Here is a 26,999-nt window from a genome sequence, read left to right as displayed (position 1 = left end):
TGCGGAGACACTCGGCAACCGCAATGGAAAATTTATATCCCCGCACGCGGGAACTACAAAACACGAACCGAGCACCCCTTATTCCACCTATCCCTTCCTACAATCGTGTTAAGCTATGGCGGATGAAGACGAGCCTTTGCTGGGCAATGCCCCCGCGTCTCGACGCGCCGTTTCGAAATATCTGCGCGAAGAGATAGATACACGTCGAGGCGATTTGCTTCTCCTCATTTGCTATATCATCACTGGACTCCTTGACAGCTCGGCAGTGTTCATTTGGGGCAGCTTCGTGTCAATGCAAACTGGAAATACGGTCTACTTTGGCCTTGGCCTTGTTGGAACGGACGATGACCGATGGATCAAGTCCGGTGTCTCCATTTGCGGATTCTGCCTTGGATCGCTGTTCTTTTCCACATATCATCGCTATTTTTCGCCACGTCTGCGCTGGGTGATTACAGTTTCATTCTTCATACAAATGCTGTGTATAATGGTGGCTGCGACGATTGTTACCGTTTATCGTCCTGCGCGTGACGCGCCTTTGAGTTGGTTGATCCTGGTCCCTGTTGCTCTGGTAGCATTCCAGAGCAGTGGACAGGCCGTCGCGAGTCGTGTCTTGAAATACAATGGCTTGACCAGTGTTGTCCTGACCAGTATTTATTGCGACCTTTTTTCACATGAAGATCTTTTGTCTCTTAAGATTTTTCGCAATGAGGAGGAAATGCGTCGACTGGGTGCCGTGATCTGTCTACTTGTTGGAGTTGTGCTCGGTGGTCTGTGGGCACATAGCTCGATTGGCATGATGGGAGCTCTTTGGATGGCTGCTATCCTGAAGGGTCTCATTATCTTGGCTTGGCTTTCATGGAAGGGAAAGAATGACTGATTGGTTCAAGTGTTCCGCAGCCAAGGCGGTGGCATCGGACATCTTCAACATACGCCACACTTCCTATTTTAAGGTAACAACGAGGTCTGATCATCATGAACAAATACATCACATTGTACAATCATCCCACATGCAAAATTTGGTATTCTTTAACAAAAAACAACTTGCACTTATCGGTTCAATTCTTCCAAAGACCATAGAGGCACGCACCAATCTTCATGTATCCACGATATACCCATTGTCATGAATAATGGGTTTTCTCAGATTGATGACTCACTAAATGTGCTCCAAGATCTTATCTTCGGGTCAAATATGAAGAATGCAATTGGCCCAAGGAAAAGGATAGCCGTTAAACAGCCAAGAAGGATCATCGCCCAATCCATTCCAAGGTTGCGAAACTACATCACGTGCATTTATCGTCATTTGCATGTGAAGTTACAAATGCAGGTGCTCAACTGACCATAGCATTAGCAAACAAGGGAAACCAGTCCCCAGCCAAGATTGGTAAAAGGTGTCAGCTGCAAGGGCCGGATTTGCATGCACAATATAACATCAATGATGGAGTTTAGCCATCAATATATATTAGTCCCCCGTTGCCAAGAAAGTTCATTCACATGGGATACTTGCCTACAAGAATATTAATTGAACTCCGGCTCCAAGTAATACATCGAATATGGATGACCTCTGGGACCCAAAGAATACCTAGATTTAGGGTCCATGCGAACCAGACATCCCTACCGGAAGGAAGATAGATCATCAGGAAGTATCCGCTCCTCGGGATCAACATGTCCATTGCGCTCCACGATATGCTTATACCTATTGAGGGGAAAAAAGATAATCAAAGAATCGGTGAGAACTCCGATTAAGATTCCCGAAAATGGAAGGGCACCGACGCTATTGTTCCACTCGTATAGCCTGAGGAATTCAATAGGACAGGCCTTGAAACAAAGATAAAGAGAACCTAAGGGTTCGTTCGATTTAATGTGCAAATGTTGATAAATGTCCAGGCAATGCTGCATAACTGCTTGATTTGCGACTCATGATTGTGAACGGCAATGAATGAGGAGACAATATCCTTACGCATGAGAGCAACGCTTGTTGATAACAAGAGTTGACCAATCAGTTGAAAATACTATAAGTAACGGACAAATACTTGCAGAGGGTGTTCTGAGGATTTGGACCATAGAAGGCTTGCGTCACCGCCGCACGGTAATGAAAGGCGCTTTTTGGTAAGCGAAAAGCTTCTACCACTGAATCTGAGGAAGTGAAGTCAGTGATAGAATTAATGATGGAGCCAACACAGGATGGAAATGGATAAAAGATCTAAAATAAATTACGCAATCTGCTTATAACTCTACAAGTTCTAGTGAATATTTAAAGGAACACCTGATCCGTCGCTTCGACCAACAGATCTCTCTGGAATTTCCAAGGTCTGCCGATCAACAGAAATTTGCACACTTTTCATAATATGATTCTCTGGCCCAAGTGATCTCGAAGGCAAAGAGTCATCCTCAATCCAAAGATACGGATCCCGTCCCTTCGAGTAGAACATTCCCTTGATCGCTTTGATGCGAGAATTATGGGGGCTTAGGGACTTGGACGCGTCATCTGTATAGGCCAATCCATTTGCATCCACGTATGCCGCGATGAAAGGCTTCATGAGGGGCGCAATGAGAACGACAATGCTCAGTGCAACATGTACCTCGGCAACGAGGGTGGCTCCGGTGCCTTCGAGTGTTGGATCGGATGATCCTACTTGGCGATGTATGTAGTAGAGGTGAACCGCCGCAACCGGTATGAGTCTGGACAAGATAGTCAGAGAAAGATAGCGATTTTGAAGTCCGGATCGGAATGTAGAGACATACATCACGCGACAGCTTAGAATTAAAACAACGACTACCTTTTTGCCAAGACTGGTATGAAGCTTGGGGATAACTCGGATGGGGTACAGAAATAGGGCCATCTCGAGGACCACATCCAGCGCAGTGATCGCTTGCCACCTGGGAAACTGGAATTCCTAATTAGCGCCATGAAGAACCCTTTGTCAATTTGCAGGCTCACAAAAACTTGGCAATGGTTATCGATATCGTTCCAAGGATCATTTCCGCACCGGACGGATATTAGGATTCTATTGTTTGTTTGATCAGTAGGCTTTGAGGCTATATAGAGGGCTGTGAATGGGGTAGTGTACATTGATACCGGCCCCCAAAAAGCGATGACCCCAATAAGGCCATGTATCATCCACTGCGAGTTCCGCATCGTGATCGTGCGGTAAAAGACTGAAGTCGAGACTTTGGATAGCCATAGTGTCGTAACATAGAGTATATCCGCAGAGTAGACAGCCTATTGAAAGACTGATAAGTGGAAATCAGACACATTCCTAATTGCAGAGCGTACCTTTTTCAATTCATCCTTAGCGGAGATAAGTCTGGCGGCCTGCCCCCAGCCGAGATGAACTGAAACAAATAGTGCGGAAATTTGGCCTAGTGCAACAACCTGCGACGATCAACGATTGATTCCAATCTTGTATGCTTACAGAAACCTACCACTATCAAGGCAAAGAAAAAATCGTCCATCCCTCTGGCATGTCTAGCGTAGGCCGAGTAGACCCTGATACCCAAAGACCCCAAGACAAGGAACATTGCAAATGATAGGATAATAGTAATCAAACCGCTGTGATTCTCATCATTATCCACAGTCAGCGGGGGTGTCATCCCCGGCGGTGTCGAAGAAAAAGCGACTGCCATGGCCGACAACGCAGGTCGATGCGGAAATCATTCAGCTAACGTTGGGACATGTCCTGGCATATATCCAGAAGGGGGAAATGCGTGCGAGCCGTTGACTGGGAATAAATGGAGGAGGGAGATCACGGATACGAGGGCTGACTTGATGCACTGCTAAGCTCGGGGCTGATCATGGCTCGTGGCTAATTTTTTGGATACGAAAGCTATGCTTATGGGTGCACGACAGGCTTTTGCAGCTGTTGCTTGATTTTCGCTTGTCCTGTTTGTCTGGTAGGCCGATTGGGCTTCTGTGGCGTCCGGTTGGTGCATTTAGGCTACCTTCTCTACCAATGTTTCAGCACGGGCCTGTGATCATCCGCCAATCTTGGGTTGGTTTATTTTTCTGAAGATGTTTAAATTTTCGTCGTCATCGAGACAGAAGGTCATGTAACCGTGGGAACGTTTGTATCTTTCAAGTCTCTCGGCTCCGTATGAAGCGACATGACCATTCCGTTGCTTATTGTGACACAACCGCTCCATGCCGCTCTTCCTCTGGAAATCCATAGCGCTTGAACACAGAACGTACTCGTCGATTGCAATGATGACCAATTTTACTGTTAGGCTAAGCTATATTTGGAATTGCCACCTCTGGTATTCGAAGCTCGACCAGCGGCTCCGGGAATGTGCAGTGACAGTCAAACCTTTATGATTGGAAGTATCGCACCGTCGGGGGACACGAAAGTCACTCAGCCAAAACACGAATACGAGAGAGGGGCATTTTAGAACCCCCCTTGATTACCAGTATCCGACGCGAAATAGCGAAATAGTACGTCGCCACGACGCGTTTCCATCCTTCTCTATAAAGCGGTATATAGAAGACTTGATGATACCCAGTCTTGAATTAATGAGCTGTCTTGGATTGACTCTACATCTGAGCCATTATGTTGCACAAAGACAGGGACTTGGCAAGTACGGATACATCATATCCGTTATTGCGTTTCGACGGCCATGTGGCTTAATGCATAATCTCGTGTCGCTGGCTGGGCAGCATCCGTTGCAACACTTTATAAAAGCCCACCTTCAAGGGATGTAGAATACCCCAATAGTGATACTTGGATCGGAAATTTCGGCCGCTTGCTGTACTACGGAGTTTGATTGAGGAGACGAGCTCTTCTTTGGCAAGCCTGCAGCTCCTTCTCAACGCTTTAACAGCCGTGGTTCATTCCAAACACCTGCCCCTCACCTCTAGGCTGCATCACGAAAGAAACCCCTTTAACCATCACAGAGATCAGCTCAAGTGCCACGTTTCTCAACTTCCTGTGGTCAACAACATTTGCACCACAAAATTATGCCGCATTGAGCTTGGCTTATGGCGTCCAACACTCTATCCTCCATCTTGAGTCCAGATGATGAAAACCAAATCACAGCAATACAGGCGATGGAAGCGGAGAGTATCGATAAAGTTTTCCCCGACTCGGGGGCCACACACAACGACAAAAATGACATGCACCGAATGGGAAAGATTCAAGAATTCAAGGTATCACTTTCATGAAGATCTCCGAATTTTTAAAGCTGAATGAAAATAGCGCAACTTCCGCCCATTAGCTGCGTTAAGCTTTTCAGCCGTTCTCCAAGCCACGTGGGAATTTATCTTGATGTAAGCCAATACCAACAGGTTACCAACCTCCATGTCTAATTCTTCATATATAGATCCAACTCTCAAGGCCTGGAAAATGGTGGGTATGCTGGCCTTTTTTGGTCTTTCATATGGACTTTTATTGGATTCGGGTTTATTATCCTTAGCCTGGCTGAAATGGCGTCCATGGCACCGACATCAGGTGGTCAGTATCATTGGGTTTCAGAATTTGCACCGAAGCGATACCAGAAGTTCCTTAGCTATACGACCGGTAAGTCTTTGCGTGAGTGATCCAAATATCCTTTACTGAGACTTTTTCTCTTCTTGTCTTGTAGGATGGATGTCTGTTTTGGCTTGGCAAGCTGGGGCAGCTAGTGGGTCCTTTCTTACTGGAACGATCATCCAAGGCTTGATCAGCATACGCGACCCAAGCTATCAGCCACAGAATTGGCAGGGAACTCTCTTCGTCTGGGCGATGATTGCAGTCATTTACTTTTTCAACGTCTATGCCGCAAACTGGATGCCACGGATACAAAATCTGCTTCTCGCTTTGCATCTTATGTGCTGGGTTATTGTGGTTGTTACGCTATTTGCCATGACTCCCCATCAACCCGCGAAGGTAGTATTTACCGAATTTTACAACGGTGGCGGCTGGCCGACCATAGGAGTGAGCTTGATGGTCGGCCAGATTTCTGCGATCTATGGGTCACTCAGTATGTTGTTTGTTTGAACCCGATTCTGAAAAAATCGACTGATTATTCCAGGTTCGGATGCTACAGCGCACATGTCGGAGGAGGTAAAGGATGCCGGACGCTACGTTCCCATTGCAATTGCATGGGGATATTTTGGCAATGGTGTATTGGCAATCATTGTTCTTGTTGGGCTACTACTCTCAATCGAATCAGTTCCAGCGTCACTAAACGACAGCTCCGGATTCCCATTCCTCTTCGTTTTACGAAACACAATGTCACTGGCCGGAGTGAATGGATTGGCCTCTATTATTTTGATTCCTGTCATTTTCAGCAATATTCTGTTCAATGCATCGACGGCTCGTCAAACACATGCCTTTGCTCGCGATAAGGGTCTTCCCTTTGCTCGGTGGATCTCCCATGTCCATCCTCGCCGTCGAATCCCCGTGCGCGCTATCGGCCTTTCCTGTCTGACAAGCGGCCTGCTCTCACTTATCTACATCGGATCTTCGGTCGCATTCAATGCCATCATCTCATTGAATGTGGCAGCTCTCATGTACACGTACGCCGTTTCCATGAGCTGCGTGATTTATCGAAAGATATATTGTCCTGAAACTCTTCCGCCACGGCGATGGTCGCTGGGACCAGCCGGGCTGGCTATAAATATCATTGGCTTGATGTACGTGTGCTTCGCTCTTTTCTGGTCCTTCTGGCCGCCCAGTCCATCTGCGGGAGTGGAAGACTTTAACTGGAGTGTGGTTATATTTGTGGGGGTTTTCGTTCTCAGTCTGGTCATGTATATCTTTCAAGGGAAGATGCAATATGTGGGGCCTGTTGTTACGGTACAAAGACGCGACTAAGGATGCACCGAAGAAGATGAGACGTCAATTTAACCTTGACGAATTCTATGACCCGTTCAGATCATGGATGGCCCTAGTGTTCCCATTTCATGTCAGTTCCTTGAGCAGCAAGGATTTTGCCTTGTTATTTGTTCCTGGGTCTTTCAAGTGCGGATCCACGTGACTGCTATTAGATAGATTCTTAATCGCAGATAGTCGCTGAACAAGTACCAATTTCGTCAATATCTATCACGGTTAAGGTTGAGGCTTCCTTCACGGCCCAAACACTTCGTGCGGTGACTTTGCAGCATTTCCTGCCAGAGAGATCGCGATCTTCTCATGGAGAAGTCTGATTATTGACGCAGGCGACTTTCGTGTTGCAAGGTTGAAGAAACGAAGATTTTGCCTTGTCAAGACCCATAATTCGCGAACGAGAATCTGTCATCTAATTCATATTGCAAATCGGCGATGCACACAGACCGGCTGGTATTATCAACATGGAAACCCATTTGATTTTACTAACAAGCATGATCAACTCGGGTGATCTCGCGGGTTTTGATTTACGCGACAGATAGAGAGCGTTGCACAGTCATTTAAAAATCTAATAAACGGGAAAAAATTCCTCATGAGGTACTAGTGTGCTTGGCGCGTGGCGACTGTAGCTCCATGCAGTTCAGGTCAGCTCATAGAACGCATGCAAGCACGGCATGGAAGGCTCGGAATATGGGGCACCAGCATCCGGGGTAAGATTATCGGTTTGATCGCGACAAATACTCATGACAACCAAATCCGTTATCGTAGCCCGAGGTCTCTTCTCACTGGTCATCGGCCGGGTCCGATGGAACAAAGTGGAGCACCTCTCCCCGTAGGCCGGGAGTCAGTGCTATCTCTGGACACATGGATATCGGACCGAGTCACCTTTTAGGCTTTTTTAAAATGATTTCGGCATCTTTGGGTTTGAAACTAGGCATCCCGATCAAGAGATGGATGGTGCGCTACATCAATCCCCAGAACTGGAGTGCCGTTCGAGCAAAATCCGGGGAAACCAAGAGATTTTAGCTAATATTATTTCCTTTTCGGTTTTCGTTGCGGGTTCGGTCTCCACTATTCCGAAGATCGGGCCTGGATTGGCCGTACATCGCCTATGGTACTCGCCAATGAGTACTGCGATGCTCGGTCCGGGGTGGATGGTGGTCCACAATTTGCTGTAAAAGTCGCGTTTGTCAGGTCGGGGGACGCCGATGGCCGTGGAAACTGTGCTTGCTGTATATATCAATTGGATCACCTCTAACTTCATACTTGGCCTTGGCGAGGTGACTTTTTTATGATCCTTGCATGATCACCAACTTTAACTTGACTAGGATCTTGGTTGAGTTTGACCATTGAAATCAACATGGCGCCTTACTTTGGTCTTCGTGGAACGGCTTTGAGTCGTGCCATCATGTGGCTGGTTGTTTGTCCGGCTTTTCTGACATATGGATACAATCAAGGTGTTACTGGAGGTCTTTTGACTTTGAAGGCATTTGCAGAACAATTCCCTCAGATGAACACACTCACTACGACGGGCGCTGAAAAACATTACAACTCTACAATTCAGGGTATGTATTTTGATGACCTGCGACTCGTTTTTGTATGGCGTTCCTAGGTCAAAGAGCTCTTCTAACGCATCTCTTGTAGGAACCGTGGTCGCATTATACACCGTGGGAGGAATGTTCGGCTCATTATCATGCATTCAGTTGGGAGATATTCTTGGTCGCCGGCGTATTATCTTTATCACTACCTTCATCTCACTTATTGGAGCAGTCTTGATGGCTAGTTCTTTCTCGCTTGCCCAATTCATCGTTGCTAGATTGGTTCTCGGGTACGGCACCGGAGGATACGTTGCTACCGTGCCAGTCTGGCAGTCCGAAATCTCCAAACCCACCAAGCGTGGTGCACACGTCGTTACGGACGGAATTTTCATCGGCGCGGGTATTACCATCTCCCTCTGGATCGACTTCGGCTTCTACTTTGTGACTGGCAGCTCAGTCTCATGGCGGTTCCCTCTCGCCTTCCAGATCGTCTTGTCCTTGATCGTCATGGCGTTTGTGATGCTTCTCCCCGAGTCGCCTCGTTGGTTGATTAAGAAGGGGCGTACCGAGGAGGCACGGGCTATTCTCGCTGCGCTCGCTGATACCGACGAAAATTCCGAAGAAATTACACTTGAGATCCGCGATATTGAAACCTCTCTTGTTCTCTCTGGTTCTGGCTCCTTCAAGAGCTTACTCTATATGGGTGAGCAGCGTCTTTTCCACCGCACCGTCCTCGCAGCCTGTGGCCAGGTCTTCCAACAAATGTGTGGTATCAATTTGATCACTTACTACGCAACAACAATCTTCCAACAATACCTCGGTCTAGATGCAACCAAGTCTCGGATCCTTGCGGCATCAATGTGCCTCACGCAGCCGCTAGGTGGCTTCGTGGCATACTTCACAATTGACCGCCTGGGTCGTCGTGTCCTGATGCTGTGGAGTGCAGCCGGCATGTCTGTCTCAATGGCAATCCTCGCTGGTACAAACTCACTCAGCGACAACACTGCTGCTATGATCGCTGCGGTCGTGTTCCTCTTCATTTTCGAGTTCATCTTCACCATCGGCTTCTCTGGATTGACCTTCCTGTACGCGACTGAGGTAGCTCCATTACAACTACGAGCAGCCATTAGTGCTGTTTCCACCACGGCAGTATGGATGTTCAACTTCCTTTTGGCGGAGGTTACTCCCGTCGGCTTTGACACCATTTCATGGCGATACTATATTATCTTCGCCGTTCTCAATGCTGCCATTGTTCCGATCGTGTACTTCTTCTTCCCTGAGACTAATGGAAGATCACTGGAAGAAATCGACGAGATCTTCATCCAGTCCAAGAGCATTTTCGATCCGCCTCGCATTGCTCGTTCCATGCCAAAGCTTCATGTGGCTGACACCCATGGCGTCGAAGCGGCTGAGATGGCCAAGGCTACGGACAGTGATGAGCCCGGTGCGAAGAAGGCTTCCAAGTTCTAAATTTTAACGACATTACGAATCTTCATATAGCCAGCATTGCGACAATCATGTACAATACATAGAATGGATAGATAGGGACTTGGTCTATGGAAGGCCGCTTCAATACACGATAGATCTCTCACTTTGACCTCGAAGCTCCTGGTAAACTTAATGCCACATGTATACTCCATTAAAATGCATCACCTAGTTACAAATGACTCGGAAGTCCCCTACACATCTGATTACCACAACACGGTTCAAAGCAAACTTAGTTCTACCAACTTCTTGAGGTAAAAGCTCTTATTCAATGATTAATCGAAGTGAAGTCGCCTAACTTCAATTTTGTCTGTCACTCCCCACTTAATTTCTGGTCAAAACTCAGGTGCCGATGCTCGGCTTCCATGGCCCTGAAGGTTCGGGTTGTCCGAGGTCAAGCTCCGATCGGGGCCGGCATTTGTGGATCGATGGAGATAAGAGACAATGAACCAAACACCAAAATCAACACAAATTCACAGACATTGGATAACTTATGATAGAAAAATTGGACTTTATGACGTGAACTCTGCTAGAAGCCACGAATAGACTCATGCTTTTGGAAGATTCGCTTGACTTCCGGGGTTAGAGAAGACACTGGAAATGCATGGGAACGGATGAGCTTTGTCTTCTGACCCGCTCCTACACCGCTGTAAACTACGGAAAGTTAACATGAGAGTACCCTGCGTATTAGTTTTCGGATCTGCGTTTGCACTTTTTCATATTTCTGCCTCGAGCCAAGGGTTGATCCTTGACTGAATTGAAACTAGTCTTGCCTAAATCTGCCCCACATGTAAGAAATAAGCAAAGCAATGGCCAAGGGGAATCATTCACTCAGCAACTGCCGCGAAACTTTCCGGCATTCAGGTTATTGGCTTTACTAGCGAGGAAAGTCTTATGATGCTGTCAGATGCGAGAATTGATGCCCATGTCATCATTTTCCCTACTTATTAAACTTCGTTCAAATAGTGGAATACACAACAAACACCCAGTGTATCTGACAGTCCATATCGTCAACTGTACAATCAGCTGTTGATTCGTATCAAAGGCCGTTGGGTGTTCAATAAGTATATTTCATGAATAGCTGCGCTTGGCCAGCTGGATTGACATGCGAGCCTCTTGCTTAGCTTTACTGGGCCACCAAAGTCGTTGACTCTAATTTCCCTTTCATCTGCTCAGAAAGACCAGCGGGATCTCGAATCAGCCGGTAAAACTCGAATTTTTAGTCTCTCGTATAATTGCAATCAGGAATATGCATATATCCCCAGTAAAGAGGATAGTCCGTGCAATCCCCTTACTCGGGGGCCTGCAGCTGTAGTGCCACCAACGTCACGTACCCACATGAGGCGAGTGAACTGTCAAGTTTTGATCAGAACTAGATCGCCCGTTTTTTCTTGTTGGATAGGGGAAATTGCCAAGAATGAAACTCAGCCCGAGCATCCATGACGTCTTGCCATGGGTACCATTTGAGAATTGAACTAATTTGAAAACTCAATGCCTAGCTCTTTGGCGCAAACAATTGTTGAGCCTAGCAAACCATCAATTTGTTGTTCATAAGTCGTCAAAAATACATTAGCTTTACATGTTTGGGTGTCAAGTCCAGTTTTCAAAGGTGTCTAGTCATTTATCTACGGTTCGCGTTGAGATTCAGTGCGACCTAATACAGATTGGTTTGAAATATGAGTGGGAGAAGAATCTCCGATCTCAGGGGCATTACCTGTTCTTGTCACTGTTTCGTGGCTCGTAGTTAGTATATAATATATCTGCAGTGAGTTGCTTATACGACTTTTGATTGTCGTTGTTTGACGGCACTCGCGTTGATTGATTCTCTTTTTCATCGAAAGTATATTAGGAAATATGGCCTCCAAGATATTCTCCACAGCTTTCTTGCTTTACCTAGGCAGCAGCCTTGCGGCTCCAGTGATGAGTGATCATTCTCTGGTAGGTAATCTTTCGGATGCTTTTCAACGGAATGCCACATCGCTGACCTTGGAGTGTAGGTTGAGTATTGCGCTAATGAGTCCTCCGATGATTGTTCGCTACAAAATGTCAACATGAACCAGTGCACAACTTTGAATCATGCGTGAGCATTTCTCCCATTCTTTGATGGTACTTGGGGCTTATCTTTTGCTAGGGACAAGGTAAAGTGGACTGCTGCCACAAATGGCTGTTCGCTATATAAGTGAGATTTACCAGTACGACTAGAATTGCATTGTGCGCTGACATAAAGCTTTAAACATTTAGCAATCCTGACTGCTCGGGAGACGAAAATATTTCACTGCCTATGACCATTAATTCATTCTTGCTAAGCATCCCGAAGAATGGCAAGAATTCCGTTTACTGTACTTCGCAGTCGCACAGTGGATAGGTAGTTCCTGGTGTACCAAATTGCGGTGCCATTTCCATCGATATTGACTTTCTGTTGCTTTTTTTATTTGTTGTTGCCAATTCTAGAAAAATAGATTTCTTCATGCAGCTATTGGGAGTTACAGCAATCCAAGTCTTTTCCATGTTTTGATCTCGGAGTACAGAACATTGGGCTTCATTAAAGGAAAAGGAGTTGTTACAGTAACACGTCCAGTCCAGCACTTATTATGCTTCAAACCCCAAAATTAGAGTACACATCACTTTCCTATGATAGTTCCTCATGAAGCGAAGAGGTCACGCAGATTGGTTCAATACTGCTCATTAGATTCGAGGTAAGCCACATCCGTAGGGTGCAGTTTCTGCTTTTCATTGATATTAAACTCGATCGTGAGAGACGTGGCTTGTGCTTGCTGTATGTGCCGCGATTGTCAGTGAATCAGATATACAGCAAAGCAGGATAGGGAGGAAGAGTAAAACAGAACGAACTGCGATAGTGTGTCCATGTGCCTCTCTGTTCTTGGGTTCCCATCCGTCGGGAAATCGCTCCTCACTCAGCCAGACCCTTAGATCTTCGACATCGCCACCAAAAATAGAGAATATAAGTGCGGAGTTTCCAGATCCTATCAACGTGGCATGAAATCGTCAGTTGTTGGAGAAGAAAAGGGATATCCCGATATGGAGAATCTACTCACCAAAGAACTTATGTAAAAAGCTCCATGTTAGCGAGTATTGCCCGTTTGAGCTTTTTGACTTAGCACGACGAAGTCCCGAATAGTACACAATGTCATCTAGTGAGAGGTTTTTGCCATTTGTCGCATGGTCGAGGAACATATCGACCATCCTAGGGTGTGGAAAGCTTTGGTCGGCACAGAAGGCAATATCAGGACGCGTGAATGAGGCGTCATGCTGGACAACCTAAGAACAAAATATTATCAGTATCTACCCTGAGTCAATCCTTATGGTCTAGTCACATTCAATGCATTCAGGTCATGTAAGTTGATATAGCCCCTTCCTTGGTCGAGAAGACTGGCGGAAGAAGTGAGCTGCTCTGCGAGGGTCGGCGACAGATTATATGCATGCTGAACTGCGCGTGAGATTTGTTTATAGGTGAGCTGTCTACCATCGTGTGGCAATATTTCTGCACAACATTCTTTAGCCAAGGCTCTTTTCTAGATCGTGTGTACTTTTCTATACGTACCGTGGTTGGCAAGCGCATTGAGTCTAGATAAACGGTGCATGCGGGTCAGAAGAGTCAATAGTACTAGTAAAACATACAGGGTGACGATGCGTACGCTGGACATGGAGACCGGCTGTCAATGCCATTTATGGGAGGGATGTATTTCGGCCAGATTCCACCATGACCTGGACTGCCGGGGGAAACAACATTTCCTACACGACGGCTTGGGGAAAGGACGTTCGCTACCTATAATGATGACAAGTTCGATCAGATCACGCTATTATTTGATGCTAGGTGAGTGCAGGTCAGGGAATAATACTCACGAGTATAAATAAGTCACGTATTTGAAGCCAGATTGCGAATAGTCCTAAAGTAAGAAGCGTGACGATTAGATAGATAAGCCCCTTGAGGATACCTAAAAGTGTAGTTAAGAAGTTGACCATGATGTGATTTATGTACAATCATGGAAATTGGGAAAAGACTGGGATTTAAAAGCAAAGCTTAGAAGCCGATGACATCAAATACACAAAATACAGGCGTACCATGTCGGCTACAAACACTACATAGCCACGACGCTCAGCCGTGTTGTAATAAGCAGCCACAATAATTCTTCCAGTTCGAAAGGTACTTTGATTGTTTTTGATTACAGAACCAAACAAACTCGAGATCTATATATGCATCTGACCTGATGAACGACGCCTTAGAACTTGGCAAATTCCCAGGGAGTCCACGAGTGCCGGTATATTTGTTACTGTTGAATAATCACCTGTATTTATGATATTCTATTGGATCGAAGGACAGAAGCGTCATTCTATTGTCTGACAAATGCTCAGCTGCCTCAGGGGTGGTGAAACCTTCGCGAAGCCTCAGGTGATCTGCAAAGGCCCCCCGCATCCTTCCGACCCATATTTATATTTCTTACCCTCCATCATCTGTCCAGTACTGATGACGTCTCTCCAGGACTCCCGAATCCCTACTTAGAACTGACTTATTCCGGATTCACAATTTAATTATGCACAGTTTTGCCATCGAAGACTCAGATCTGCTTATCAATTTGCCCTCAAGGACTCGCCCACCCGGCTATTGGGGTCCATAGCCACAGTCTTAACCCGTCCGATCGGGGCAATTTCCTTGAGAGAACCGAGAGAATTTATATGAAAAAGCAATCTTCTATTGATCGAGTTCGAAGCTTCAGGACGACAGATATCAGGCTTTCTCCGGCTCAATCGGCTCAGTAGACTCATTCGACTCTCCCGAGTCAAACATCGACTCGCGCATGAACGGACTGCGGCGTCTAATATCCGGCCCCTTAAGTACCAGGACAACAGGGACAACCGAAAGGGCGACGCCAACGAATCCTAACAGTGAGCCAGCCCATCCATAACCGAGAGTCTGGAAAAGTTCGTAGGAGGCGAGGGGCAAAAAAGCGCCAAACGTGTTCCGCCCCAGCGAAGCCGCCGACAGCGCCGATGCAGCGTACTTCTCGTAGGCGTCAGTCAGATAGTTCACGACAGCCATGTAAATGCTATAGATTCCAACACCTGTGCATCCAATACCAAGAGTTGGCACAATCCAGTGAATGGATCCATCCCCAGAACTTGCCCACCCATACCAGAATAAACCCCCCGCAAAAAGCAAGCTTCCAGGGATCGATGTATAGAGACGAGCCTCCGGAACCGGCCGGCCTGGCTGCTCACGATTGTTTTTCGCAGAGCGGAGATAGATCCAGTCTTGGATTGGATTGAAGACGGTACCGATCACCGCGCCAACAGAAATAGCGAGCTGAACAAGACCAGTGGTAAATGTACCCCAGCCGTAATTGTGACTGAATGTTTGTGAAACGCTTGAAAAGAAAAGAAACAAAATCCCCCATGCGAAGCTAACCCAAAGAGTGAAGAATGTGACCACCGGCTCCGTGAGAAGCATTCGAGTCGGTCGCTCGAAGGAAACCTGAAGTAGTTTCCATACACTAGTGGTATCAAGATCGGCTTCTGCATAAATGGGTCTCCCGGTCTCTTTGCGAAGCTTTTTAGCTCGCCTTTTCAAAATAACGTCGGCACGGGTCTCGCGAAGAATCAGCCAGAATACCGGGATCAATGCAGCATTGTAGATGATCTGGATATAAAATATCCTGCTCGATGTCAGTGAGGCTCATCTGGAGAATGATCTATCAAGCTTACCATCTCCATGGATCTTTTTTGTCGATTGTCTGAATAGCAGCACCCACAAACGGTCCTAGCGCGATTCCAACCACACTAGTAAATCCAAACAGTGACATTGGTAGACTGCGAGCTTTATCACCATACCACACATCACTGATGCTACCGCCCACAATGTTGATGCTGACAGAGGAAGCACCGCCACCAAAAAATCTGGTCACAACTAGCGTTGCAAAGTTTTGTGCGAATGCTGACGGGAACAGGGAGACAACGAGGATAAAGTAAGCGACAAAATAGCCCGGCATCCGGCCCGAGGATTCGGTCAACGGGACGAAGATGAGTGGCCAGAAGGCGGCTCCCATGTTCCAGGATGTTGTGGCCCAAGCCAAATTGGGGAACGGGGTATTTTGTACGTGGAACCGTTGCTCCATATAATTATTTCCTGCGCCATAGGATCCTGCGGGCAGGCCTGTCAGGATAGAACTGTATCCACCATTAGCTTTTGCAGCATGAGAGCATGTAAGAAGAGGACAAACTAACATGAAGCAAACTGTTAAAGTCAACACCCACTTATAGGTTTTGCTCCAATTGAAAGGGTTTTCGGGGTCATCAGGACCTTGCCATGTGTGGATTTCGATATCTTCCTTGTCTCGTAATGGGTGCCGGGAAACATGGCCGATGTGATCGTCTCTCTTGAAGAACGAGCGTACTCTTGAGTGATGTAAGTTTTTAACATGAAGCATTCAAATTGGTATATGATATTCCTCACCTCGACAAGAAAGAATCGTCAAATTGATTGTGATGGAGCGTACTGACCGTCGATGATCGGTGGATAGGGTTGGGGGTCGGGTCAACAGGGGATTGCTCCTTAGGGACCTCTTCGGCATCATTTGTCTCCATGGTGGTACCCTAAATCAGCTAAAGGCTCAGTTTGGTAGGAAAGCACAATAGAATCAATGAAAAAATAAATCTTGCATACCAACAGCTGCAATTGATTGCTGAGTCAACGACTCTCAATATGGATTACGTCATGCATGCCATGACGGGCAGCGACTTCTCGTGGAATACAGGTATGCGACATTGATTTTATTATTGCAAAGCCCATGATGACTTGAATCGTCATTTCGAATATTCTCATGGGGAAAACATGGTTGATTGTGTGTTTTATGCGGGGGGTATCGCGTTGACACGGGGCACGTGGTGTAACTCTGAGGCTGGTTGTGATAAAAGAGCAGTGCGCTAGTCCATCGTGAATACCCGTCTGATTATATGCTCCCATAGTAGCTGCCGTGTCTGCTTATTATGTGTTCATCTGGCCTGGTAACTAAGTTAAGCTTGCGTTTAGTAAATGCACCACAATGGTCCGTGTGACTACCTACGACGATAATGACAGTTAATGTCCTCACAACTATTCAACCTCTTCCATTTACTTCTCTTCTAACAGCACGCCTGATCACGAGCAAATATAATTCGAACGAGATGCGTACTGAATGTTCCATGAGGAGCGATGTGCGGAATGAATCCGGCGACAAAGAAATTTCCACAGGCTGATTATGTCTGTCGCGGAAGAAGCATGATCACGGTATTATTGTCAACATCACTGTGAGCACGAGATAATAATAATTCTTCTGATATCTCCTTTGCAGATCTGATATTTACCAAAATTTGCCCGATCCCAAGGCAATTATAGTCGGCAAGATTAACAACTGGGATATCCTCAACGAGTATTTTTTTTGCAGATGTCCACTCCACATACCGCATTGTATTCACGGCAATGAGTTCCTACGGAAGCAAGGAATTAACAGGAATCGGGATAAAAAAACATATTTGATATTGGATATAATCAACCCACAGGCATTTTACTGTCGTTATTTGCTATAGCCATGTCCAGGTGGTTACATTTTCTTTTTACCAAGCCGGCATCCCAAATTAACACCTGCAATGTTCACGGGAAACGATCTTTCAGTGCTCACTTCACCTTCTAGCACCCACAGGGCTCGGTTTCAGCTTACTGCACGCTGAGCACACACTCATGAGATGTGATAGATCAGAGCACTTGCGACAGATGTCGCAATCTCTGGGCGTGGGTGAACATTTATTGATAGCTACCAGTGAGGCATTTCATTCGCGTCTGGAATCCCGGAGGGAAAATTGAACGGGTGTATATGATATGCTTTGCAGGTTGAGGAGTCACAACTGTCCGCGAAGTTAGTGTGTTTTTCGTTGCAGACTTGTCTTTTGCGAGGGCAAAGACGTGAATCCATTTCACTCTAGAAAAGATTCATTCATTTACTGGCCAAGGCCGTACTCCCTTAGCCCAGAATGAAAGTTGCTTGGAGAAGTAATCATTATTCCACTTCTTTGCTGGGGTCTAGGCTTCCGGGGAGTTGGAAATCATATCCCGAGAGGCACGGTGATTGCGGCATCTTCCAAATCCACCAACCACGACTCTTCTGGCAGCAGGGTGTGCAAAAGGCCCACCACAGTGTTTCAGTATGAGCACCTTCCAATACAAAACACCGCAGCCACGATTTTCTCTTTATCACCCCTTGGCATTCTTGGCGTCCAATATCATTTAACTATCAGTATAGAATACACTGAGCCAAATCCGTGCAAGCTTTCCACTCCTAATATAAGTGGGGGAGCGAGATCTACTGGGTGTTACAGCGAAGAATCCCAAAGTGGAGCCTCCAAGGCCGCGGCAATCCGGAGTCCAGTCTAGACAAGGGTCAATACCCCAGAGGAAGATAGATTTTGTGACAATCTAAGAATTCCAAGAAGAGCTATCGATATACTTTCTAAAAAGGATGCTTAAATATGCTTACGTCTGCCTCCATGCCTCCTTTTCTTATGGCAAGCTGACAATTCTGGGACTCGTTTAATTATTGTTGATTGACTTAGCTCTATATGATGTGCTCTTTCAACCTCAAGTGTTTTATTGGCTCTAGAAGTAGCCTCTGCTTTAGTGCACACGCATCTGGCTAGTATGTTGACGTATGTGTTTCGGATATTTGGTGGCGTTGCAGAAGATCTTCAACGCAACAAAACCCTTCATGTGGGCTGAGCGATGTTTGGATATATTAAAAGAACAAAGAGACCAATCAAAATTTTTGATTACGAGTCATTTCAAATGCCGAGGGCTAAACATCCAAAACTAACATGGGATTGATTAGAGACCCGAGGTGCTTGTGTACACTTGAAATCTCACAAACAACATTTTTCAATCCCTCGCCGGCACATGAGCTTTTCAATAAGTATACATCAATTATGTCTTTCCTTTTATATTGCTGTCGGAAAGAATATGGAAGGCCAAGACCCCGGAGCCAAAAGAAGCAATCCTACCGCTACCCGCCAAGCCTCTCCCGTCTCATCTCTGACGCGGTCTCCAATCCCTGGGTTCGCATTGCCGTAGACAATCCGGCTTTTTTTAAGCATGTGGGTATGATTCAGAGAAGGAATTGGGGATAACGGGGATCATCTCCAATAAAAAGCTTTCTATTCGTCAGTTCTGCGACGATCGTTTGCCCTGTCGAGGTAAGCTCGTGGGGCTCTGTCGCGTCCTTCTGCGGACACGCGGCGCCAAGCAGTCATTTGGACGCCGCATAGGGCAACGTCTGGGAAACCCAACGCTTCTAGACTGGGAACCTCTGGAGAAATGATGACAGACAAAGTATTACAGGCAATTGGATTGGCATTGTGGGGACTTTTGTTGGCGCTGGCATGACGCGTCCAGAGACAAGAGCAGGAAGCTGGAGCTATATAAACCCGGCGCATCCAGCCAGCTCAGAGGAAGAAATAGTATTTGAGTGGTCAAACAAGTTTTTCTTAGTATTGCCGTTCATAATGGTCCAATTGGCCAAATACATCGCTGTCGCAGCGGCTTGCTTGGCTGCACCTGCCGTCGCTCACCCTGGCGAGAAGCATGACCCCCATGTCGTGAAGCGTGAGCTCCACGCCCGCGACTATGCGGCTGCGGCTGCAAAGCGCTCGCTCGCTGGCTGTGAGAACAGCCTCCATGCCCGAGAGTTGGCCAAGCGCAATGTCGCACGTCGCTCGCAGAAAGTCCAGAACCTTCGCAAGAAGCGTGGTGTCACTGCCCGTATGGGATCCTTGTTATACCCCTGTCACGGAAGCATTGCTAAATTATACATTCAGACCCCCAGAAATGGCGTCGTGACCTGGTCGCTCTCGAGAAGTGGGAGGCAATCAACCACAACCAGACTGGTATCCTCAACTATAGCCCTGCCACTCCCGAGTCTGTCGTGTTTGCCGCCAACACCAGCTGCATTTTGACCCCCACCGTTACCGATGGCCCATACTATGTCTGGGGCGAGGTGATCCGTGAGAATGTGAAGGAGGATCTCTACTCCGACGGTGTGGACGTCTCCCTGGAGGTGCAGTACATTGACATTAACACCTGCCGACCCATCCCTGGCGCTCTGGTTGATATCTGGCAAGCCAATGCCACAGGTGTCTACAGGTATGCAAACATCCGCAACATACAACCACCATATGTACTGACCAATACAGTGGAATCTCGGAATCCGGTAACTATGCCGCCGATGGATGGGACAGCACTTACCTACGCGGTATTCAGCAAACCAACCAGGACGGTGTTGTGAACTTTGACACAATTTTCCCCGGTCACTACGAAGGCCGGGCCACGCACACCCACCTATTGACTCACCTCAACGCAACGGTCTTCCCAAACAAGACCCTCGAAGTTGACTCCGGCAGTGTGGCTCACATTGGACAGCTGTTCTGGAATGAGGTTCTCCGGTCCGCAGTGGAGGACACCTACCCCTATACCACCAACACTCAGGCGGTTACGACCAACGCCGAGGACATGTGGTCTGTGAAGCAGGCCGACAGCGCATATGACCCGTTCCCCGAGTACATCTACCTTGGCGACGACCTGGACGACGGTCTCTTCGCTTGGATCCAGATTGGTATCAACGCCACAGCCGACTACACGGACAACTCTTACTACAGCATCGCCGCCTATCACGATGCGAACGGAGGCCACGAGAACTCTGACAGCTCCTTCGCTGGAGGCAGTGGAGGCGGTGCTCCTAGTGGAACCAACGGCACTGCTCCATCTGGCAGCGCTACTGGAGGTATTTCCCCAAGCGCCTCTGCTTAGCGAACGGTGGAGAAGTGGCGCATCAACAACCCATGGGAGGCTTCTTCAAGCGAAAAGTTACCGATAATGACAGCGCGCTTGTCATTCAGGGGGTAGGCAAGGCAGAAGCCTCCAGGGGTTGTTGCACTGTATAGACGATCAAATTAGAGAATTAGAGTATAGAAACTTCGATAACTTTTCTCATTTTTGAGACCCCTTCATTAGTCAAGTGAGCAATATGGACGTTTTATTGAATGTTAAGCATCAGTTGGAGAATGTCGATCAAAGCCCTGCCGCGTTTTTGCGTTTCTCCCGCGCGCGTAAACCCATGGACCGGAGGGTCCCGGACTCTAGTGTATCAATAGACGCGCACGGACAGCAATAATCTAGTTTGCGGATTTGCAAGGCTTGATCAGGACCCAGAGTTGCGTAACTAGGTGCCCAAAGCGCAGATGGAATGTTGAATCGAAGATTCTTCAAAACGCCACGACTTGATCCACAGATAATAACGTCCTTGAATACGGAGTACAAAGCGAATATCTGCATGATAGTATTCAACATACATACTGTAGCTATGATGACACTAAACCATTTCTGGAAGGTGCAATCGGATTAGGGCAACAGCCCCTGCACTTGCCCCAATCGGATCTCGTACTTCACGCCTCAGGTATCAATTGTTACCATTTCGATGTAGCTCCGGCTGCAAGGCCAGAAGCCTCGTGGCATCCAAAGCTTCGACTCTATAATTCCACAAACTCCAACTTGAATCCCCAAGTCTAACACGTCATACACAAGAGACGATGTTGCATCGGCTTGGCAACCAGATCAATGGACCATGCAACCGTGGTTTGCATATTTAGTTCGTATTCGACTCCCGGCGATCGAGCCAACCAATCACACTAATGTTACCAGAACCTTACCGGCTTTCAGGATAGATGCGGCTCCTCGCCCGCCCAAATGAAACCCGACTATGCACTAGCCAAACCGATCGTCAGATCTTCGGGGCTTCGGAGATATTCCATTTCCATAGTGATGCCGTGTTTGTACTGCAGTATGTAATTCTGTTTGAATCTCGTTTCTGCTCCATACCCGAGCATGAACCCTGGAACCGTGCAGTCCCACTTCGGCTATAGGCCTGCCAACCATCCAAACTTCGAGTATCAAATACCAAAACGGACAAGAAGGCTTGCAACCGGGCTTTTGACAGACCATTCCACTTAACGATCGCTAGGGTTCCTCTCGCGTGCCGATCCAGATTTAGACTCGGCCCTAGAAAACAATACCCCCCACCTGTACCATAAGATGCATTATTCACGGACGCAGGGGGGTCCACTCGGAACCAAAAGTCTAGAGCTGCTACAGGTTTTCAAAGTCAAAATAGCCGGGCTGCAGAAGCGTGGGGATCCGATCTTCATGAAAACATAAAACCACGAGGGCGCCACCCCATATTTTTGGTCTTCCCTTCTTCCCCTCCCAATCTCGAATTGCTGTACCGTCAGGCGAATGGGCTTTCCGTCGGACTGCCATGGAAGCCGACGACGATGATAGCCGTAGTCAGGCTATCCTGATCGTGACTGCGATCTTTCTCGCCATCTCGCTCATTGCCGTCATCCTCAGAATATTTGTTCGGACTCGCGTGGTCAAGGCATTCGGCAAGGATGATGTCTTTATGTTATTGGCCATGATTCTGAACTTGGCCTTCGCCATTTGTGGATTTCTCGGAGTGAAATACGGCATGGGACGGAAGTTGATTCACTTTGAAGTCGAAGGGGGGCAAGCTAATTTCCACAGGGCCTTACTGGTATGGCTGAATTGATTTTTGGCTGCGCAATGGTCAAGATTGCTAATTACGTGGATTTATAGTGTTGGTGGCTGGGCCAGATCTTCTATGTCATTACCTGTGTCGTCGCCAAGGTATCCATCATCATCACTCTTTTGCGCATCACCGTGGATCGCGTCCACGCCTACGTTCTCTACGCCGCTATCACGCTTGCCACGGCCGTTGGTTTAATTTTCCTTTTCTTCACTGTTTTCCAATGCGATCCTGTCTCCTTCTTCTGGAATCGCAGCCCCGTGACCGGCACATGTATCAGCACCGACCTCCTTATCGACATCGCATACCTGTATAGCGTCGGCGCAGCCGTCACCGACTTGACCATTGGCCTCCTCCCAGTGGCACTAATCTGGAATCTCCGCATGAATCAGCGCACCAAGACCGCCATTGTCGGAATTTTAGGAATCGGCTGCATGTATGTCACGCCACCACCTCTCCCCGGATTCCATTGCTAATCAGATTCCAGCGCGAGCGCCGCCGTGATCATCCGCATTCCTTTCATCAAAAACTACAAAAGCACCGAATTCTTGTGTACGTTGCGCCTGAAACCCATCAACCCCATACCTCTTTCGACCCATTCCCCCGATTGGACCCATCGGCTAACAACCAACGCCTTATAGATAATACCTACCAAATCTCCATCTGGTCAAACGTCGAAGCAGGCCTAGGCATTACAGCTGGATGTCTCACCACACTACGCCCCTTAGTCCGATTCCTCCGCGATGGCTCCTCCGCCTCCCGCAGCCGCAACAATCGCACTCCCGCCCCCGGATCTTTTCCCCTATCCAGCAATGTGGCGCAAGGGTTCCACCGCTCTACGCGATCGAAGCACGATGCTGAAGAGGGACAACTTTGGACCGGCACAGATCAGGATGACTACCATGGTATCACGACTACGATCATGGGGAGCACGCGTCCTCCGAATCCCAAAAGTAGTAGTGAGGAGGACCTGAATCCGCAGCAGAATACTGGGTGGAAAGTCGAGCGGTCCGTTCGGGTGTCCGTGCGCGATGAATGAGGCGGGTTTTGTTCCCACTTCTAATGTTACGTATAATTAATGTACTATACCATAACGACCAAGAAAATATGTAATGTGTTGAATGATTCAATTTTGGGGGGTCCCAGTTTCTGCAGTGTCCATCACTTTTGTTGGGACAAAACCCCCTCGTGCTTCCAAATTTCAGCCTGCATTGGAAACGATCGGTGGTCCCAGTGGGTCTATTGTACTGTAAGCGAGATGATGCAGCACCCTCGAAACTCGAAGCACTGACTCTAAACAACCGAACTGTTTCATTGTAGCCTCCATCGCCTTATGGTCAAACATTCGGCAACTAGATCACTTCGATCGCCACCCCACTGTCGGGTCTCGGGTGATTTAATTAATATAGATTGGTTTCATGAAAGTGCCGCGAGGACTGAATTACAAGTGTATTGTATGGGTCCTTTAGTGCAGGATCTATTCCCTTTTCGGCCTAAAGGGGAAACAACCCTCCGGATCGCCAGTTAGTGAACTTAATACCCAATTATATTCTGCCGTGCAAGTAGCGTGTTACGTACTGTAGCTTGGGCGATAGTAATTTTAAGTCACCACAACTGAAAGCGTTGATGGCATGATAATCTGGTTCATGTTCAAAACTTGCGTTTCTCGTTGGGCGCCTCGGGTGCTGTCTTCGACTAAGCTTACCTATTGAGGCTAGGACTTAATATCTGAACAATTCGGAAGGTTACGTATGAGTGTATCTGGGCAATGCGCCACAGTCTGGCATCGGCATGGTGGCCTGAAATTGGTACTTTTGTCTGGATTATGAGCATGCGCATCCTGTTCTCGGGATTTGATGCTAATTATTCGATCTGCACATCGAATCGTAAAGGCCCACATGGAGATAGGTACCAGTTTCAGGCCGTTAGGAATGTTAAACTGGCAGATCGCAACTCATGGCACGTGGACACGATTGGCCACTTCTTGATGGTACGTGTACTTGAATTCCCGGTGATGAAGCGGACAACCTCCTCCAATTGCTGCTTCGACCCGATAATGATACCTCAAACAACAGCAGCCTTGGAGAGAGCAAGCGAAGCGACATCAGGCATGTTGTCTTGAGTCCTAGACGAGAGAAAGCCGATGACTGAAATAACACGACCGAAAACAATTGCCTCGAGCGATTGCTTGATAGTTCCGAAGCCGCCGTTCTCTAAAATGTAGTCAACACCCTGCCCTCCGGGAATCTTCTGGGCCTCACTTACCCATTTGGGGCTCTTGTAGTTGATAGTGTACTTAACTTCGTACTTCGCCTTTACGTGCTCGAGCTTCTCGTCGGAAGAGGGTGTGATGATGGTTGTGAAGCCCGTAGCCTTGGCCAATGCGAGACCAGTGATTGACACTCCACCAGTTTCTTAACACAAATTAGTTTACTTTGCCCTTTTTAATATTTATGTCTTTTTAATATTTATGTTTCAAATTCACATTGGGAGAGAACGGTCTCGCTCGGCTTTAAAGGGTTATTTCTATATAGAGCATTCCATGCCGTAGTACAGTGCATATAACACTTGCCTACTGGGACTATATTCTCCTTGACTGGAGAGGGATACTAACCGATCGTAATGGCGATGTCTCGGAAGTTTAAGGCAACACTTTTGACCTGAAATGGGATTCTATGCTTCCTAATAGAAGGCTGAGGCTCCTCAAACTCGGCCATGTTGTCCCAGGAGCCTTGAGAGGTCTCGGAGAATAGTTTATGCCAATTCCAATGGTGAATTATGTAGAAAAAACGTTGATTTAGTTAAAAGTAACCCTTTGAATGTATATGAATCTATCAAATTCTTCTTAAAAGAACTCATAGTAGCCGAAACATGCAGCTTCAAGTCATTTCAGCAAAACTTCTTTCAGCAGCTCCAAGCTTATCATAGCAAAGGCAATCATATTTTTCTCTCGATCGTCATCGCCTGTTTCAACCTCACGTGTGTACGTCCTTTGCGCAGTTGACACTGCCACGGCTACGTAACCACTGAAGGTCGTTAGCCTATCCGCCTTAGGCTTTGTCTCGTTCCAAACCTAAGTTAAACTTACGGGGTGCGGTTCTTGGATGACCCGCCTGTCGGCCCAGCGGTTCCACTCTCACTCAAACCGTAGGTTGACTTGAGGGATTCGCGGACGTGACCAGCCAGCTGGGCCACAATATCAGTCGTTGGGCCGCTGTAATTCTCGACGTCGGCTGGTGTCCAGCCAGCAAAGGCAAGGCGTGACTCCAGGGTATAAACCTATGTCTGTAAGCAATTAACTGCCCCGTTGGTCAAGAACTGGGAACGAATACCGTAAGACCGCCCTTGTATATTGCCGACGCTCCTGGAAGAGATATCAAGGATGCCGAAATGAGTCCTCCACACGCCTAGATGATAAGCAAATAGGTCATAGCAGGAAATGGTCAGAAAAACCCACCGTTTCCATGATAGACACTGTTTCTTTTCGAGCATTTAGTAGTTCGAACACTTCTTGTGCAAGCAGTCGGAGGTTGGACGGTAATGCTGTCATGATGTTGATGTTTGGAAGTGATGGAAAGGGTTATATTCAGAGGCACGTTACTTGTCATTCTACATCATCAAAGCGGAGAGCTGTTGCCGGAAGCGGTGTGGACGGGCGAAGAAACGAGTACCCGGGGGCTCAGCGGAAAGCGTTTAAACCACTTTTCTTAGACACGGCACACTTAGTTGGTAGACCCGAATTGGATCCTACGGGTGCACTAAATATAATGGATGATTAGATCTGAATTGCTAACCGGCCCCTGGCTGTTAATTTGGATGGGCTCTAATACAAGAATAACCCCGGCATATTGCTTTTTAGAATATGCGATCATGCCCGCCTCTGGTCCATAATTCCATTACATTTCATACAAATAGATTCCAACTACTGCGTTCTGTCGCATAATACTTTTCATCCTTATGTAACAATGAATATCAGGTAACCTGCTTGAGAATACTTGGAGTACCGCGATGCCATCAATTTGTAAGGAAGATATATATAAAAGAGTTGCTATTTGTACCTCGATTTGCTAATCGTACCCTCTCACAAAATGGCCATCCAGTTTGAGTTGTGGCTTCGCATGAAACAATTCTGTCCCCATGACCGATTGTTACCTATTCTCCCCCCTTTTAAGTCGTATGCTTTGTCTAAAGTGTAATTAATCGCCCTATTGACCTTAGATAGTTACAAGCTCGGTATGCCCTCTCTAAGCACAAAATTCCTTATATTTTAACGTAATTTACGTTATCCGACCCAGGACTCAGGTGCCAGGTGTTACTATTGCGCAACTTAAATTTGCACATGTCCTTTTTAGCCCTGTTGAAGCTCCAGGCAGCTGAGTGTTGCCCACAGAACTATGCATGTCTAGTACCGAGGCTATGGGAGGCAAAATAATAATCGATATACGTCTCAATAATTAGGTATACACGAACTTGCGACCCCTAGACTAGGTCGCGGAGCTAGTTTCTGGAACCATCAAACCAGAATTTGACAATATAGAAAGCCA

General features: G+C 47.1%; 9 protein-coding genes across 9 annotated transcripts; 5 read left to right on the top strand and 4 right to left on the bottom strand.

Moving 5' to 3' along the window:
• Positions 1-115: 115 nt before the first annotated feature.
• On the top strand, positions 116-877 carry N7484_010428 (YoaK family protein; the record flags this gene model as incomplete). Its single annotated transcript, XM_057120815.1, has 1 exon — positions 116-877. One exon carries the CDS (start codon positions 116-118, stop codon positions 875-877), a length of 762 nt encoding a protein of 253 aa, XP_056966569.1.
• A 1,363-nt stretch (positions 878-2,240) lies between these two features.
• On the bottom strand, positions 2,241-3,624 carry N7484_010427 (uncharacterized protein; the record flags this gene model as incomplete). Its single annotated transcript, XM_057120814.1, has 5 exons — positions 2,241-2,679; positions 2,743-2,885; positions 2,939-3,220; positions 3,275-3,373; positions 3,424-3,624. 5 exons carry the CDS (start codon positions 3,622-3,624, stop codon positions 2,241-2,243), a joined length of 1,164 nt encoding a protein of 387 aa, XP_056966568.1.
• Positions 3,625-4,969: 1,345 nt separating this feature from the next.
• On the top strand, positions 4,970-6,785 carry N7484_010426 (uncharacterized protein; the record flags this gene model as incomplete). The annotated part of the gene is made up of 5 exons (XM_057120813.1): positions 4,970-5,137; positions 5,187-5,257; positions 5,311-5,507; positions 5,572-5,949; positions 6,001-6,785. The coding sequence occupies 5 exons, from the start codon at positions 4,970-4,972 to the stop codon at positions 6,783-6,785; spliced, it is 1,599 nt and encodes a 532-aa protein (XP_056966567.1).
• Positions 6,786-8,157: 1,372 nt separating this feature from the next.
• On the top strand, positions 8,158-9,805 carry N7484_010425 (putative MFS sugar transporter; the record flags this gene model as incomplete). Its single annotated transcript, XM_057120812.1, has 2 exons — positions 8,158-8,362; positions 8,442-9,805. 2 exons carry the CDS (start codon positions 8,158-8,160, stop codon positions 9,803-9,805), a joined length of 1,569 nt encoding a protein of 522 aa, XP_056966566.1.
• Positions 9,806-14,567: 4,762 nt separating this feature from the next.
• N7484_010424 (uncharacterized protein) lies at positions 14,568-16,420 on the bottom strand (the record flags this gene model as incomplete). Its single annotated transcript, XM_057120811.1, has 4 exons — positions 14,568-15,492; positions 15,542-16,003; positions 16,061-16,231; positions 16,290-16,420. 4 exons carry the CDS (start codon positions 16,418-16,420, stop codon positions 14,568-14,570), a joined length of 1,689 nt encoding a protein of 562 aa, XP_056966565.1.
• Positions 16,421-19,363: 2,943 nt separating this feature from the next.
• N7484_010423 (intradiol ring-cleavage dioxygenase) lies at positions 19,364-20,663 on the top strand (the record flags this gene model as incomplete). The annotated part of the gene is made up of 3 exons (XM_057120810.1): positions 19,364-19,619; positions 19,676-20,000; positions 20,051-20,663. 3 exons carry the CDS (start codon positions 19,364-19,366, stop codon positions 20,661-20,663), a joined length of 1,194 nt encoding a protein of 397 aa, XP_056966564.1.
• Positions 20,664-22,143: 1,480 nt separating this feature from the next.
• Positions 22,144-23,494, top strand: N7484_010422 (putative integral membrane protein; the record flags this gene model as incomplete). Its single annotated transcript, XM_057120809.1, has 4 exons — positions 22,144-22,443; positions 22,506-22,891; positions 22,943-23,007; positions 23,097-23,494. Coding segments are annotated over 4 exons (1,149 nt in total), but the record flags the coding sequence as incomplete, so codon positions are not given.
• Positions 23,495-24,519: 1,025 nt separating this feature from the next.
• N7484_010421 (uncharacterized protein) lies at positions 24,520-25,172 on the bottom strand (the record flags this gene model as incomplete). The annotated part of the gene is made up of 2 exons (XM_057120808.1): positions 24,520-24,869; positions 25,070-25,172. The coding sequence occupies 2 exons, from the start codon at positions 25,170-25,172 to the stop codon at positions 24,520-24,522; spliced, it is 453 nt and encodes a 150-aa protein (XP_056966562.1).
• Positions 25,173-25,339: 167 nt separating this feature from the next.
• N7484_010420 (CinA family protein) lies at positions 25,340-26,005 on the bottom strand (the record flags this gene model as incomplete). The annotated part of the gene is made up of 4 exons (XM_057120807.1): positions 25,340-25,481; positions 25,544-25,734; positions 25,788-25,862; positions 25,913-26,005. The coding sequence occupies 4 exons, from the start codon at positions 26,003-26,005 to the stop codon at positions 25,340-25,342; spliced, it is 501 nt and encodes a 166-aa protein (XP_056966561.1).
• Positions 26,006-26,999: the final 994 nt, after the last annotated feature.

The sequence above is a fragment of the Penicillium longicatenatum genome (assembly GCF_028827895.1).
Source record: "Penicillium longicatenatum strain IBT 33135 chromosome Unknown contig_7_segment0_segment0, whole genome shotgun sequence".
In the NCBI taxonomy this organism is placed as follows: domain Eukaryota; kingdom Fungi; phylum Ascomycota; class Eurotiomycetes; order Eurotiales; family Aspergillaceae; genus Penicillium; species Penicillium longicatenatum.
Note: the sequence above shows the minus strand (reverse complement) of the source record. Positions and strands in the feature narration are given on the sequence as shown.